The 17,027-nt window shown below is 43.3% G+C and overlaps 1 protein-coding gene across 1 annotated transcript in view; it reads right to left on the bottom strand.

Moving 5' to 3' along the window:
- Nucleotides 1–16,775, bottom strand: part of LOC138299964 (polymeric immunoglobulin receptor-like) — a 309,847-nt gene extending 293,072 nt beyond the window's left edge. Inside the window, exon 1 of the mRNA XM_069238711.1 lies at nucleotides 16,638–16,775. Within this exon, the coding sequence (XP_069094812.1) occupies nucleotides 16,638–16,701 (64 nt within the window). The 5' untranslated portion in view covers nucleotides 16,702–16,775. The remainder of the gene's footprint in view (nucleotides 1–16,637) is intronic.
- Nucleotides 16,776–17,027: the final 252 nt, after the last annotated feature.

Here is a 17,027-nt window from a genome sequence, read left to right as displayed (position 1 = left end):
TCCTTGTCCTCTGAGCAACACTTTCTATGAAACCCCTGGCTACAATTGGTGACTTATCAGGTTCAAGGTCAATCCTGAACCTAAATAAGTGGAATCAAGTTGTAAGTACCTCTGGGTACTCATTCTCTCAGTTCTGTCTACCTAATATTTATACCCCCATACAGTGACAGCAAAGGTAAAGGAGGATTTAAATGGGTCACAAATACCACTACGTCTCACAATACTATTAAATTAACTATTTGAACTAATCTCATTTTCATGTTTGCCATGCTCGGACAGTGATCTATGGCTACTTCTTTATTAATAGGGCCATATTCTTAAATCATTTTGTGGGCTGGAACCAAAACTGAGTTGATACATGCTTTCTAACTTGCAACAGGTTTCTTTATTTCACTGTACTTGGTTTTTCCAACTGAGGATGGGCATCAGGGTGACAGTTACCCAAGACAGACAAACAATAAAACTATTTAATCTTTCCCCATATTATGTCAAGTCCATTCAAATCCCCTCTGAAAGTGGCTCACATAATAATTTGTTCTTGTCTACCCCTGGAACTGTTATTCTTAATTATTCTTAATTTTACTTAAGCCATTTCTTAGCAAAATGGGTCTCTTTTGACCTCCTCCTCTTCCATTTTTTTAATACATCTGATTATTAACATTTTTCATATATACATTGTGTATGGCAAAGTGTCGACAACATTGTAGCTGCATAGTTCAGATGTGCATCACATAAATCATCATACAGTGTAGTTCTGCAAAGCCGTTATACAGACATTAGAAGAAGTAATATATGTGGGGTGCATAACAGTGGTTCCTGGTAGTTACTACATGTAGTAGTGGCATGTTAATTATTCGCAGAACACGTCATCTGGTGTGAGCCATGGTTAGAGTTTATACATGTTTGAAAACAGGGGAAATACCAAGTTTGTTAAATTGTGAACGGAGTCACGCCCAAACCGTGCATTCAAGGGTTAACTATAGAAAACCCTTTGTGTGATACATAATTCTGAATGAGAGTACATTGGAACGTTATGGTGCATTTAAGAGGGTACGCTGTGTATGGTTGATGTACGTAAAATAATCAGTAGTGGCTCGGTTGCCGCGGAAGGGGTTGGGCGGGGAGGTGCTAGTGGGGGGTGGAGGTGGGAGGGAATAAACGTTAAATTTAATTAAAACAAAACAAAAACACCTCCTCCACCTCTCCTTGTATCTCGATGCTCCTCTGACTCTGCAGTCACAGACTCCCAGCCTGCCCTGTGCCAATCTTGAAGCTGCTCAGAGTAGCGTCAGGATTGGCTGGGTTCGCCCAGCCAGGGTGCTCCCAGGCAGACTGGGAGCTTGTGCAGGCTCTCTCCAGCCCAGTAACTGTGCTCGAGACGGCCGTCCAAACACACATGCGCTGTGCCCCCTCAGTGCACGTCACCCCCTTGGCCCCACCCCTTTCAAAGAAAACGATAATAAACATAGTTTATTATCGTTTTCTTTAAAAGGTTTTGCAGCTGCAGGCGGGGGGGGGGGGGCAACGCTCCTCCGCCCACACGGAGGAACTTCCACTGTATGTATGATATCAACATTGATGAGAATGCATCAGGGACAGGTGATGTTAGTGTATCAAACATATTGGTTGATCTTTTGCGGGGTGACGTAGGCTCTACGGAGTACATGTTATTTAATGAGTCTGAACCGGGCATTCTGTGGAATCCCAGTAGAGATCCCAGTACTAAACTTCACTCCCTCTCTGTACAGGGGCAGCATATGTCTGTTTCCCAGTGGCAGCATAGAGGGAAGAGTGATGATGCCGTGTGCGTGTGCAAGGAATCCGTGGGTTAGATGCATGCCCGCACCCATGACATGCAGCTATTGAATGTGAGATGCACAGGACGTTTCTGTGGCATATCTCTCTAGCTGTTTCCCAGCACTCCAATCAGTGAATTATATAGAAATAATTGCCATGTATCAGTGTCTCCAGAGGTATGAGGGTGCCATCCCGACATAGGTCACCAAGTGCATGTATCCCTGCATCATGCCGGGTGGATAATTCAAGTTGTGATGTGACTGATCCTCTGCATGGCGTGCCAAGCAATGGGAGGGTTGCACGTGGGGGTGGATAGATTTGGTGATAAAAAGACAACACTTGTAGCAGCAGTAGGAGCCCTGTAGAAGCATGGGGCCAGGCATCTGTGTCATTGTTCAAGGGTGAAACAAATGAAGTAAGGTTGATAGGCCCCAAGCTGGGGAGTCAGTTAGGAATAAGCCAGCAAACCAGTGGCAACACATTGGACTTGAGAGGCCAAATAGTTTGCTAAAAATTTGGGACTGATAACCCTCCCCTGTCAGTGGGCGGATAGAGTTTCTGGAACACCACACTGCAACGTGTGTTATGCCAAATCAACTTCCGCATCAGTCTTTTAAGGAAGGTGAAAAATGGCTTTGAAAAATAGAGGGGAAGATTAGAGAAATAATATAGAAACCAGGGTAGCATACAAGGGTAGCTCAACCATTTTAATAAGGGCAATGCAACCTGCTACTGAGAGTGGAAGGGACTACCATTACCCCACCTGAGTGGGCACTGATGTCAGCGCTCTAGTGAGATTTCTGTCATATAAATCTGCTGGCGAATAGTACGATTGGTCTGTTATCGTAAGATGAAACAGAAAGAGACAGGATTTGGTCCAGTTGACCTTCAGTCCTGATAGGTCACAAATGTATTAAAGATGAGGTCTACCACACCAGGAATGACTGTAACATCTTTGAATTAAGAAGGTGGCTAGCACACAGAGATACTGATCCCCTAGTGGGATTCCCCATGAGTGGCCACAAGCTTGACGGGTTAGTGCTAATGGTTTGATAGATAATGAAAAAAGCAGGGGAGAAAGTGGACAGTCTGACATGTTACCCTGGCAATCAGAATGGGTTCAAAGAAAAGAGCCGCTGTCTTCACCCATGCCAGTGAGAAAATGTAAAGAAGCTTATCCAGTTGAATGAATCAGAATCCAAGGTCATGGCACTGTAAAACCTCAAAAAAGGACCACTCCAGTGAATTAAATGTTTTCTCTAGATCCAGCACCATGCAGCCTGACCCTGGCCAAGGGCCAGAAGCATACTCCAGGATCCTGAAGAACCTACACAAGTTAAAAGATGTATTGGGGGCCGGAATAAATCCTTTCTGGTCCAGATGTACCAGTGTAGGTACCACTGGAGCCAGACGATAAGCACATACTTTGTCCAGGAACTTGTAATCAGTGTTTAAGAGGGCTTACAGCCTGTAGGAACCCAGTGCAGTCAGGTCTCTATTGAGTGTGGGAAGAAATATGAGTAGCGTTTCACGCAAAGAAGTTGGTAAACAAGAAGCCTGGAATGTGTCATCATAGACTATTAACATGTGGGGGACTAAAAGTGGGGAAGTGGGGAATTGTAGAATTCGGCAGGTAGGTCATCTGGGCCTGGGGTCTTATCAGTGGCCAGGGAGTGAATGGCCTCCCGATTTTCAAAGAGGATAAGGGGGCCATTGAGATCTGTTTTCTGTTCTAGCGTCACTTGGGGGACAGTGGCACAAGCTAGGAATGAATCCATGTCATTTGTGGTCGCTGACTGGTATGGGAGTGAGTAGTGGTTGGTCAACGCAGCATGTTTGGTGGTTTGTATGTGGAGAAAATCTCCATGGGCTGTCTGTAATTCCATTATTGGATTACGGGGTTGTTCCTGTCAGATAAGCCAAGCCACCAAAGTCCCGGATTTGTCTGCTCTGGCATGTTCTCTGATTGAGAGAGTCCCTTAGTTCAGACAATGAAGCCTCTCTAACAGTGCGGTGTGCTCTTGCTGTGTGTGGGTCAGTGAGCCCAGTGGGCAGGAGTCTGCAGGGCACGAGTCTTGTGTCCCAGAATATTGTGTTCAATCATTGTGATGTCTCTGTCTAACTGGTGACAGATTTTCCAGGTGGTGCCAATATACTGTTCCCTCTGTGTGGCCTTAGAGGCATTCCACTCAAGCAGATGGGTAGTAGCAGAGTTAGTAGTAATACTAAAGTATTCGGTAATGTCAGTAGCCAGGAAAGTGCAAAAGGGGGGTCTTCTACAGCAGACCGCTGTAGGCGCCACGTGAGAATTGGTGACGGTCTCCTTTCCCAGTCAGAATGCAAGAGCTGAGGGTTATGGTCAGAATATGTACCCCCCCCAAATAATCAACATGAGTGACGTGGAAAAAAGTCAAAGGAACCAACTATGAGGTCAATATGAATGTGTAAATCATGTGGACAGGAATAGGAGTAAACCCTGGTGGTGACATTGTGTGTGTGCCAAATAGCAACTAAGTGCCAGTATCCAAGCCAGACCGTAAGGTTTTGGGCTTTCATTTTGGCAACTGTGTGGAGCTGGGGGGGAATGAGTGACCTAAGTCAAAGTGCAGTACACTGTTAAAGTCACCCCTAAAATTGTAGGGTAGTCCACTCCAGCCCAATAGGGCATCAGACAGCTTAGTGAGGAACTCTGCTTGGTTCATGTTGGGGAGCATAAATGCTCCCTAGTACCATGTGGTGGCCATCAAGCCTACCCTGGATCAAGACATATCTGCCGTCTGGGTCAACTCTTGTAGTCTCTGCTTGAAAGTTAAAACAGCCCTGATCCACACCAGCACTCCCTTTGCATATGTTGAAAAATTGGTGGAAAACACTTGAGCTCACCAGTGTTTCTGCAACTTAACCGCCTCAGCAGGGATCAATTGTGATTTTTGTAAATAAGCAATGTGGGTGTTGCACTGGCACATGCAGGAGTATTTAACATAGCTACGAGAAGGGGTATGCATGCCCTAAACGTTCCTCATTATCACTTTGGTGCCAGCCATGTCACTAACAGGGTGTATTACGGGCCCTTACTGTGTCCAGAAAGGTAGGGGCCAAACTTAATGTGCAGTGTGTGTCAACTAGTTGTGGATAAAAATAGCTAAACGTCAAATGAAAGAAAAAGAACTATGGAAGCCAAATATAGAATACCATTGATGCGTCAATCCAAACTTTCTAACGCTTCACACATTAAATAACAGACCAACTGATTAGGTTAGATCAGTGTATAGGGTGCAGGAAAGTGAGACCCCCCTTACTTGCAGTGAAATGAGTAACACCGTGCAGAAGTAAGTGTTGTGTCTACAGCAAAGGAGACCTTGCCTAAACCTTGTACTTTTTCATTATTTTGATTTCACTTGCAAATTAACTCAGGAAATGTTAACTTGTTTGATGGTGCTTTTTAAATAAAAATATGAGAAAGAACATGATAGTGTGAGAGCGTCTTGCCTTATTTGGTCTTTTATAAGTTATAGATAAGGGGACGCGTTAGATGTTCGATGGACCTTTTAACTACGCTTAAAGTGATTCCACCATACACAATACTTAGTCAAAATCTAATCAACGACAACATAACATGAACAACAAATCAATTTTCAAAGACTTTGAATCAGTAATCTTTACACACCGTGACCCATGTGGCCATAAATAACCATGCCTTTTAGTATAATTAGAAAATGTATTTCCCTATGTTAACAATGCTAATATGACGTAGATTAGTCTCAAAACCAAATGATGAGCCTATACATACAAACAACACAGGCTGACCAAAGTTTCGAAAGAATCTCAATTTAACTAGAGCATTGGAAAACATCTCGGGCCCTCTCAAAATAGTGGTTGGTACCTAAAAGAAGACATTTAGCAAAAGCAATAGCATTTCATTATACCTCTCCTCAATAGATCAGCAAGCTGTGATTTCTCTTCGTCAGTTGGACATCCATCTGGTCAGCTTCAGCAACTGAACAATAAAAGGGTAGGTCTCAGCCACGGTTGGGCTCTAAGTTAACTGAACCACTTCAGAAACATTGAACTAAGTATAAAGCATTGACAACATTAACGCAATCTATCTATGAGGATTTTGAGGGGAAAAAGATCGCTGTGCTCCACGAACAGCACTCGGACAAGAATAGAAAAAGAATGGCTAACTACTCTGCAAGGTATGATCTGGATATACTAAATTCCCTAAAACATTTTCTCACACCATCATTGGTCAGGAAATCATACGTTTGCAGTAGGACCAATAGTCTCTGAACACTAAATCTAAAATAGAACTAGACAGTCTTTCACACGTTGATGATTGGCTCCTCTTCTCCTGTTCCCATCGTCAGATTTGTCAGGGTACTTTTGTTGCACCTTACGGCTGAAGTCAGTGCAGCTATTGTCAGCTCCTGAGAACCTTAGCTTCTCACGCATCAAAATTACAATGTATCAACATCTAGTACAGAGCGTTACAGCAAGCATTACAAATCGCTTGGTCAATGCTGTGTGAACAATGATCAACATTAATTCTCTGCTTTAACAAAATATTTACAAACAATTATTTATGCCAGGAAACTTAGCGCGAGTCATAGTTGACTAGGCCCAAAACTCCTATAGTTAATCAATGCTCAAATATTGTCGGAAAATACATGATGTTAGTATGTTATTATGACCCACTAATACATTTTATTCTACATGTGCACATTAGTTAAACCTTAAGTAAGAATTCCTCATTAGTTGTTTAGATGCGTTATGGTGCCCACTCAAGTGGGCACCTTCTCCATGACACACTATTTTTCTACGTTATTCATGTAAATTCCTAACCTTTAATCAACATAAATTCATTAAAAATGTATTCAGCTTTCACAATAGGAAGTGCAAATCAGGCTGCACCACACTCCACATGCCGGGGAGGACAGTTGAGAATACTTGCCTGACAAATATAGGACATGCTAGTCATGGGCATTACAGTCAGACGATCTTAGAGGAGTTGGAGGGCACTTGATAAGCTGTTAATGTTTCATCTGAGTTTATAAATACAACAATCCAATAAAAACAGAACTTGATTTTGATGGCTACCTTGCATTTGACAGTGAAGAGAACAGGAAGCCAATGCGGTTGGAACAGAGTTGAGGTAATGTGTTCAAAATGATAAATTCAATCCACATGAAAGCATATGTGGCCGAATAAACAGGAAGCTCTTTGAACAGGGCCATCGTGCCCTATACCTGAGCCTTTCAATCACTTGATTATATATCCATCCTGGGCACTGCCAGTGCATTTAAATCTCAGTCCAAGTTTCACATTAGGCCAAGGTTTTTTAAGGCTTCTGAACACAATCTAAAGGATATCCACCATTAAAACAACCACTGAACAAGCTGTCCAGTACCACCAGAAATGCCTTAAAACTCTGCAAAACTTCATAAATATTTTTGCATCTTTGTATCATACAAAATTCTACAGTGACAAGGACGCAGAGGGAGGCAAGGCCTAGGACCTAACTCATTTGTGATCTGGTGATTCTGCATAGGTTCAATGTCTGAGAATCGACCATGTTGTTCCACAACATTAGATGCCCTTGACAGGTGTCCTCTCCATCACTGTGCTCCCCATTGTTGCATGCCCCCATCAGTACTGAGCTTACTATAGTGCCCTATCACACATCAGTCAGCTCACAACCAAGGCAAACAGGCATTCCTCCTAAAACTCCTCATTACCTCTCTGCATACTTGAATTTTAGTTTTCTGTGTCTTTTTGTTTATTTTTGCCCTAGTGAGCCTGGCCATCATAAATCTCCATGTGAAATGAACTGAGGCCCCAGAGCAGTGGTCTTAGGTAGAGAAAGTAGACAAAGTGCATTCTTCTTTAACCCCTTCGCTGCCTGGCCTTTTCCCCCTCCTGTGCCGAGCCTTTTTTTGGCTATTTGGGGCAGTTCGCGCTTAGGCCGTCATAACTTTTTGTTCACGTAAGCTACCCACGCCAAATTTGTGTCCTTTTTTTCCAACATCCTAGGGATTCTATAGGTACCCAGACTTTGTGGGTTCCCCAGAAGGAGGCCAAGAAATTAGCCAAAATACAGTGAAAACATTTTTTTTTAAAAAAAATTGGAAAAAGGGGCTGCAGAAGAAGGCTTGTGGTTTTTTCCCTGAAAATGGCATCAACAAAGGGTTTGCGGTGCTAAAATCACCAGCTTCCTAGCTTTCAGGAACAGGCAGACTTGAATCAGAAAACCCAATTTTTCAACACAATTTTGCCATTTTACTGGGACATACCCCATTTTTACGATTTTTTTGTGTTTTCAGCCTCCTTCCAGTCAGTGACAGAAATGGGCATGAAACCAATGCTGGATCCCAGAACATTTCTGAAAAGTACACAAAATTCTGAATTCAGCAAGGGGTAATTTGTGTAGATCCTACAAGGGTTTCCTACAGAAAATAACAACTGAAATAAAAGATATTGAAATTGAGGTGAAAAAATCTGCAATTTTTCTCTACATTTTACTCTGTAACTTTTTCCTGCAATGTCAGATTTTTTAAAGCAATATACTGTTACGTCTGCTGGACTCTTCTGATTGCTGGGATATATGGGGCTTGTAGGTTCATCAAGAACTCTAGGTACCCAGAGCCAATAAATGACCCGCACCCTGCCTTGGGTTTTCATTCTATACAGGGTATACAGCAATTCATTTGCTGAAATATAAAGAGTAAAAAATAGCTATCAAGAAAACCTTTGTATTTCCAAAATGGGCACAGGATAAGGTGTTATAACACTTGTTTTGCTATTCTGTGTTCCCCCAAGCCTCCCGATAAAAATGATACCTCACTTGTGTGGGTAGGCCTAGCGCCCGCGATAGGAAATGCCCCAAAACACAACGTGGACACATCCCATTTTTTTACAGAAAACAGAGGTGTTTTTTGCAAAGTGCCTACCTGTAGATTTTGGCCTCTAGCTCAGCCGGCACCTAGGGAAACCTACCAAACCTGTGCATTTTTTTAAACTAGAGACCTAGGGGAATCCAAGATGGGTGACTTGTGGGGCCCTGACCAGGTTCTGTTACCCAGAATACTTTCCAAACCTCAAAATTTGGCTAAAAAAACACATTTTCCTCACATTTCGGTGACAGAAAGTTCTGGAATCTGAGAGGAGCCACAAATTTCCTTCCACCCAGCGTTCCTCCAAGCCTCCCAATAAAAATGGTACCTCACTTGTGTGGGTAGGCCTAGCGCCCATGAAAGGAAATGGCCCAAAACACAACGTGAACACATCCCAATTTTTTTACAGAAAACAGAGATGTTTTTGCCAAAGTGCCTACCTGTAGATTTTGGCCCCTAGCTCAGCCGGCACCTAGGGAAACCTACCAAACCTGTGCATTTTTTAAAACTAGGTCCAAGGGGAATCCAAGATGGGGTGACTTGTGGGGCTCTGACCAGGTTCTGTTACCCAGAATCCTTTGCAAACCTCAAAATTTGGCCAAAAAAACACTTTTTCCTCTCATTTCGGTAACAGAAAGTTCTGGAATCTGAGAGGAGCCACAAATGTCCTTCCACCCAGTGTTCCCCCAAGTCTCCCGATAAAAATGGTACCTCACTTGTGTGGGTGGGCCTAGCGCTCACGAAAGGAAATGGCCCAGAACACAACGTGAACACATCAAATTTTTTCACAGAAAACAGAGGTGTTTTTTGCAAAGTGCCTACCTGTGGATGTTGGCCTCTAGCTCAGCCGGCCCCAGGTGGGGCAGAAATTCCCTAAAATAAATTTGCCCTTGCATGATGGCGAAAAAAAAAAGATCCCCAGTGCCTAGTGGTTTCTTCCCCCCTTGGGGGCATATTCACCTAAAATCGGGCGATTTGCCCCCAAGGGGGGCAGAAATGGTCTAAATACAATTTGCCCCTCCAGGTGAGCGACCCTTGCCTAAGTGGTCGCTCCCCATCTCTAAAAAAACAACAAAAAAATTAGCCCTGGCGCCTGGAGGTTTCTGCCTCCCCTGGGGCAGATCACCTAAAAACAATAGGCCGATCAGCCCCCAGGGGCAGAAATGGCCTAAAATAAATTTGACCCCCCATCTCCCCCGGGGAGCGACCCTTGCCTACAAGGTCGCTCCACTTGCGTGACGGCGCCTAGTGGTTTCTGTCCCTTTTGGGGGCAGATTGACCTAAAATCGTCCGATCTGCCCCCAAAGCGGGCAGAAATGGCCTAAATACAATTTGCCCCTCCAGGGGAGCGACCCTTGCCTAAGGGGTCGCTCTCCATCTCTAAAAAAAAAAAACACACAAAAAAATTAACCCTGGCGCCCAGAGGTTTCTGCCCCCCCGGGGGCAGCTCGGCCTAATAACAATAGGCCGATCTGCCCCCGGGGGGGCAGAAATGGCCTAAAATATATGTGCAACCCCCCCCCCCAGGGAGCGACCCTTGCCTACGGGGTTGCTCCCCTTGCCTGACAGCGCAAAAAAAAAGATCCCTGGTGCCTAGTGGTTTCTGACCTAAAATCGACCGATCTGCCCCCAAAGCGGGCAGAAATGGCCTAAATACAATTTGCCCCTCCAGGGGAGCGACCCTTGCCTAAGGGGTCGCTCCCCATCTGTAAAACAACAACAACAACAAAAAAATCCCCGGTGCCTAGTGGTTTCTGCCCCCCTTGGGGGCAGATCGGCCTAATTAAAATAGGCTGATCTGCCCCCCTGGGGGGCAGAAATGGCCTAAAATAAAGTTGCCCCCCAGGGGAACGACCCTTGCCTAAGGGGTCGCTCCCCTTACGTAAAATTCACGAACAAAAAAAAACTCCCTGGTGTCTAGTGGTTTCTGCCCCCAAGGGGGGGAGATGGGCCTAATAAAAATAGGCCAATCTGCCCCCAAGGGGGGCAGAAATGGCCTAAATATAATTTGCCCCCTATGGGAGCGACCCTTGCCTAAGGGGTCGCTCCCCACACCTAAAACTAAAAACTAAAAAATAAAAATAAAAAATAAAAAATAAAAAATGATCCCTGGTGCCTAGAGGTTTCTGCCCCCAGGGGGTGCAGAAAAGGCCTTAAAAAAATGCCCCCCCTGGGAGCGACCCTTGCCCAAGGGGTCGCTCCCTTATACCAATTTCCTTTCTAGACATCCCTGGTGTCTAGTGGGCGTTTTGACAGCCGGATTGCTTTCAATCTGGCTGCCAAAACGCAGACAGAGACTTTAAAGGGAAGGAAATACATTTCCTTCCCTTTGAAGCCTCTCTCGGCCTCCCCCACGTGATCAGAAGTGAAATGCAATGGGGGAGGCTCTGTGACAATCAGTGCGTGCTCGCGCGCTGACGTCACGGGGGGTGGGGGGTAACCCCACAGAGGGAGCGCTAGCGCTCCCTCTGGGCTGTGTGCCCAGGACGTAATGGTTACGTCCTGGGCACAGCAGCACTGTCCCGCAGGACGTAACCATTACGTCCGCGGCACAGAAGGGGTTAAGAGATTGGTTACTATATTTTTTACTGAGTTTTGTGAGAGTGGAAGTAGTAGCAACATGATTGTAAATGCAGGGGCAGACTTTTGTACCTGCCTCATTCAGGGGAAAATACCTACGAGCTTCCGCTTTGTACAAGGATTTTCCAGTCTCCCTTAACCGGTTCTTTCACTTCCATGCATGTGGGACCTGTTTAGATAGTGTGTAGACACTTTAATTGAGTTGTGGATTGAGTATAAGGACTGTATGTGCTTTAGGAGCAATGAGTGATGGAATCCATTTTAGATTCCACAAGAATGAGGCAAATTAAAATGGTGGAAGGATATGTTCAAGGCTAGCCCAGTCGCAGCAATGTCATTCCATCATGTCTGGCCTGCTCTGGGCGCTACATTGACAACAATATGCAATGCTCAATTTGCTCCTCACAGCGTCCTCCACTGTGAATTGAACTCTTTCCACTAGACTTTAGAAGGTAACGTTTTCAGTGGGACTAACCTGGTCCCTGCCTCTCCATGCTCCATCGCAGTCTGCCTGAACTTGTGACTTTCCCACTGCCTCACGGGACCAAATAGCCATGAGTGGTGTTTTGTGCTTTTAGGTGCTAAGTTACCAGAAATCTTCAAAATTACATTTCTCTGGTTCTACTGATTGGATTTATATTGTTTTAGTATCAAATAGTTTATTACTTTTTGCTCTATTTTTTACTCTGAGGGTCCCATTTTTATACCTGGTGCCCACTTTGAAATGGGAGAAGCTTCTGAGGTTTCCCTCTACAGAGGTATCTGGAAAATCCTGTCTTCTTGCCCTGGTCCCAGACTGTTTGGGGGCAAAAAATGCTAGTGTGAAGTCCTTTGTGAGCTGAGCCAGTGCCTTTAAAGTGCAAGGGTGGTAGGCGACGGGTCTGCCCCCCCATCCTGCCAGATATGGCCCATCCTGACAACATACAACACACTTCATTATGATGCTGTCTAGGAGGAAAACAGAAAGGCCTCCAGCCAACTACACCTAGTCATGTGACCCAGGAAGCAGGCTGTAGGCACCAAATGATTAAGATAAGAAAATGCTAACTTTCCAAAAGTGAACATTTTAGAATAGTGATTTAAAATCTGACTTTACCATTAAATAGGAATTTAAATTACAATTTCTCAGACATCAAAATGACTTTCTTCTTTGTCCTTATTAAAAACGTATCACCTATTAAATTTAGTAAGGTAGGCCAATGTTATGCTATGAAGAGGTAGGCTTTGCAGTAGTGAACATCAAACTTGAAAGTATTTCTTGAAATCTGCTTAATAACTGTGCAGATGTGAAGTTAATTAATCTTAAAACACTGCACAGTTGGTTGACACACCTGCTACAAAAGCTAGTATGCAACCACCACAGCATAAGCAGAGAGAGCTGACTTACATTTTCAATGTTTAGAGAACCATCGAATGAATACCATTTTTAAGGTGGGTAGTGGGAACTGCTGTGAGTTACACCAATACCTAGCTACAAGACTGTGCTAGCAAGCGCAATATAAAAAGAATGAGATCAATTAGAGGTCAGAGCTCAATCCAATAATGACAACAAGAGTAAAATGAGCAACTCTTTTTCATAAACCTAGCACCACTTTGCAAATCAACACTTCAAACATGTACAAACAAAGAGGAGCTATGCCCACAGTCACATGAATCCATAACATTGCAAGAATTGAACAGTTTCTGCCATCTTAAAACCAATGTGAGCCATTCTTGACTTACTTCTGTGAAAATCAGCATTACAGAGCGCTGTAACGAACATACTCTTACTACGTCGTTTCTGAACCATTTGTTTGAAACTTGGTAAAGAGTCATGAATTGAGCATTTTATAATGTTTTAAATAATAGATGCTCAATAATGTATTCACGTTTGAAAAGAAGTGCTGCTGTTAGAGAACCTCTGGAAAAGAATTGCAAATGTTTTCATGCACAAGAACACGAAAATGTGTTGTGTTGCATTGCACACGGAAGGAAACAGAGCACAGGGCCATGTATACTAATATTTACCTGATTCTGCTGTCATTCTGTGCACTGGCGCTCTATTTAGACTGCCTTCCATGACGCACAGTCTTGCACCATGGTGCACAGGTGAGTGTGCACAATCTTGCATAGGATTTGTACTGGAAGGATATCCGTCAAGTACAGAGTCCTATGGCTAGGCATATTTCAGAAGGAACCGATGCACTGGTTGTGTTTTATGCACATCAGCACACATACAATGTTTGGGCTTTTTTGTACAAATGAAAAATATCCCCTTGTTAACACTTGCATCAAGGAGGCATTAGGTTTTGATTCAAAGTCGGTCTGGCTTTGTTAGTAGATTACGCTTTGCATCAAAACCTACGGGTGTTTTCACTGACCATCGAATTAACACCCCCAGTAACTCCCCTTGACATCAAGCAACGCAACGCAGAGCACATTGTGCAGTGAGAAAATGGCGCCTGCACAGCACAAAATATCTACAGCACAAAATACCTTTTGTGCTGAATTGTAAATACCAGTGCATCAGTTTGCCACAGCATAAAGCCTTAGTAAACCTCGGCCAGGGAATTTAACGTTAACTGTCAAGATCTCTGTGCAAATTGCAGTCAAGGACTAGAATCCTGAAAGTGCAGACTCAGACCTTCTGATAACAATAAATTAAGTAAAATTGAGATGCTATTAACAGTATTGTTGACAGAGTTTACAACTATGTGGAATCCGGCACAATGAGCAGCTTTTAAAACGAACTATGAACCACTGCTGCTGGGTACACAGAGTGTGAAAGGAAAGGCAATAGGATGTGATTTTTTGTAAAAAAAAAATATGTATATTTCCGCTATTAGAAAGGCACAAATGAAGCACATTTTTGTATTTTTGAGTGTGATTGAAACAAATATATTAATAGGCTCAAAACAAATCAAGACACTTTTGCTTGGTGGTGTGCCAACTATAAATATTCACTGAAACTAAATTTTTACTCATTATTTGTGTGCTATATATATTTTTAATAATAAAAGGGTATGTCTATGCCAATGTAGTGGCGATTTCCATGGAAAATGTGGTGTCTGTAAAGGACCGTGCACTAACGAATGATGTTTTATATATATTTTTTGGGACCGTGTCCTCGAAGATGCATAACCAGCTAGACACTATATGCTCACTACTCTCCTGTTGAATATATTTGCTATACTTTGTGTGAAGCTAGGATTTTTCACAATCCCTACGACCAGTAATGTAACATTGATGTGAAAAATCCCCCTCTGAAAAGTATTCCCCCGCAAGATTCTGGGTGAACCATCCAGTATTTTTCTGTTGCAGTTTTTAATTTACTTCCTTATTTCACAAAGCCATTTCAACAGGAAATGTGCTCACTATACATGATTATGCACATCATAATACTTGTGCATTACTTTCACACATAAGTTGAGAAATATGGATGTCGTTACAGGCAGAGCTGACGACTTTGGATCTAGGAACTTTGGCTCTAGCAACCACAGGTTTGTGTCCTGGCCTTGGCCCTAGGCTTACTTAATTGTATGTGATTAAAATAAAATTACTCTGACTTTATGTAATGTAATCTGGTGTTCACTGGCGTTTATGTTAAGCACACAATATAAAACTGCAATATGTATGTATCTATCTATCTATCTATATATATATATATATATATGCACAAACATCTCCTCACAGGCTCCTGTGAATCAGTGATGTGGCAACACTGATGTGCGACGGTCTGTTTTGGCTGAACAGAAGTAGAATCCAAGGAATCACTCATACGAGGAGTGTTGTCACTTTATTAAGGTGCTAGAGAATACAAAAAATATATGGAGAAAGAGTCCAAAATGCTTCAGAGGCTCTCGAAGGATGTGGGCAAGGTTGTAATATTACAAATATTTGCTTTTAGACAGGAATAGAAACAAATTGTAAAGAGTATATTATTTTGGTAATTCACAGCACTTTGAAAGCATGTCTACTATTGCCTTAAACAAATTGTCTACACCTCATGTCAGTTAAATGAGGTGGGTCGCAAAAAAGTTGGGAAGCACTGATATAATCCATTTAAGTATTGCAAATTAAAATTAAATTATTGTATATGGTAGCTTACCTCGAGGCAGAGAAGCCACTATTGCTAACAGCAGTATCATTCTCGTGTTCTGTGTAGCTGGCAGGAAATGACCTTCTTTTAGGTGAGCCACCTGGTCATCGAACGCACATAGTTTCCACAGTAGGGCTTTAACCACAATGACTTTGTAGTTGATAGCAAAGGCATTTTTTACCCTTATGCTGCTGAACACTATTATTTAAGTCCTCATTTATTTTGTAACCTTTAGATTTCAGGGCTTTAGGTCTCAGAAGTGAAGCATTTCCTAATACAAGTAAGATACAGTTCAAAACCTTTTAGAACATTCTTGCTGTCTTAAGTCTAGCTAATATAGCCTTAGAACCCGCCGTAGCGGGCTCTACCGGCTATTAAAGGCCCGCTCGGCTCGGGCATTTAACAAGGGAGAGGGACTTTAATAGCCGGTAGAGCCCGCTACGGCGGGTTCTAAGGCTATTAGAACATTCTGCCACACAGGGCAGAATGTTCTAATAAAAAAAAAAAAAATCACGGAGCCCGAGGGGATTAAAATCCCCTCGGGCTCCGTGAGGCTTTGTTCACAGCTGCTGCTGTGAACAAAGCGAGCATTGGAATGTTGGTGCTGCGGGCTTTTACCAGCCAGTAAAAGCCCGCAGCACTCCATTGTTTTCAATGGAGCCCCCAGCATTCCAATGTTCTAATTGTAAGTTATATTAGCTTTCATTGAAACAATAGGAAAACAATGACTTTTAGAAAACAAGCCCTCAAAATCAGAAAGTGAATCAAAAGTATAACCGGTTGTGAGGGGTCCCCTGGAACGCAGGATAGGAAAGATTGGTTGCACTCTTTTATTTGAACTTTAAATGAGCTCCAGGACAACTCTTGCAGAAGCTCTACAGAGGTAAGCCAGAGGTCTTCTACAAATATGTATTTTTGGAACATCCTTAAGCTGTGTTGGCTGCCCTTAAGACAGCTAGGGGAGCAATCCATACCAATTCAAAAAGCAGGCCTGTACAAACAATAAGGAACACAGGGCCATATGTACAAAACTGTTTTGAGTCATAAAATACTGCGATTCACAAAATCACAGGCTTTGCTATCACATAAAACCAACTCCAGTGGTGTAACAAAGCCCCCCGCAGCCCCTGTGGTGCAGGACCCCCGAGCTCCAGCGGGGAGTACACTGTACAAGGGCGACAGGCCCCTGACTAGGTCTAGGGCAGAGGGGGGCCCTCAAGTTTGTTGCAGGAGGGCCCTCTCAAGTTCCACTGACCAACTCACAATGGCTAAAAGTAGACTTTGTGACTCACCATAGATTGAAAGGCATACGGGAGCGAACAGGGCACTTATCTTCCATCCGGATAGCAGAACCATTTTTCAGATACCGACTCCCTGAACGGGGTAGTATCCCTTTGTAAAGCGGAAGCTGTGCAAACTGCCTTTGGACAACTTCTCCCTTGTGAATGTGAGCTGTTGGCGCTGGGTGGAGCAGACAGCACATCCTGTTTGGTGGGAATCAAAACCTGAATCCTGCTTCATTAATATTAATCGAGCAAGATTCTGTGAATCAGTTGAATAGCCACTTTGCACTTTGCTGGATTTAAACATCAGAGTACAAAATGATGGTAGTGATGAAACAATCAGTGTACAAAAAAGACTGACTGCTTTGTTACCCCACCTTTAAATATATCTTGCTCATT

The sequence above is a fragment of the Pleurodeles waltl genome, chromosome 6, assembly GCF_031143425.1.
Source record: "Pleurodeles waltl isolate 20211129_DDA chromosome 6, aPleWal1.hap1.20221129, whole genome shotgun sequence".
NCBI lineage: Eukaryota > Metazoa > Chordata > Amphibia > Caudata > Salamandridae > Pleurodeles > Pleurodeles waltl.
Note: the sequence above shows the minus strand (reverse complement) of the source record. Positions and strands in the feature narration are given on the sequence as shown.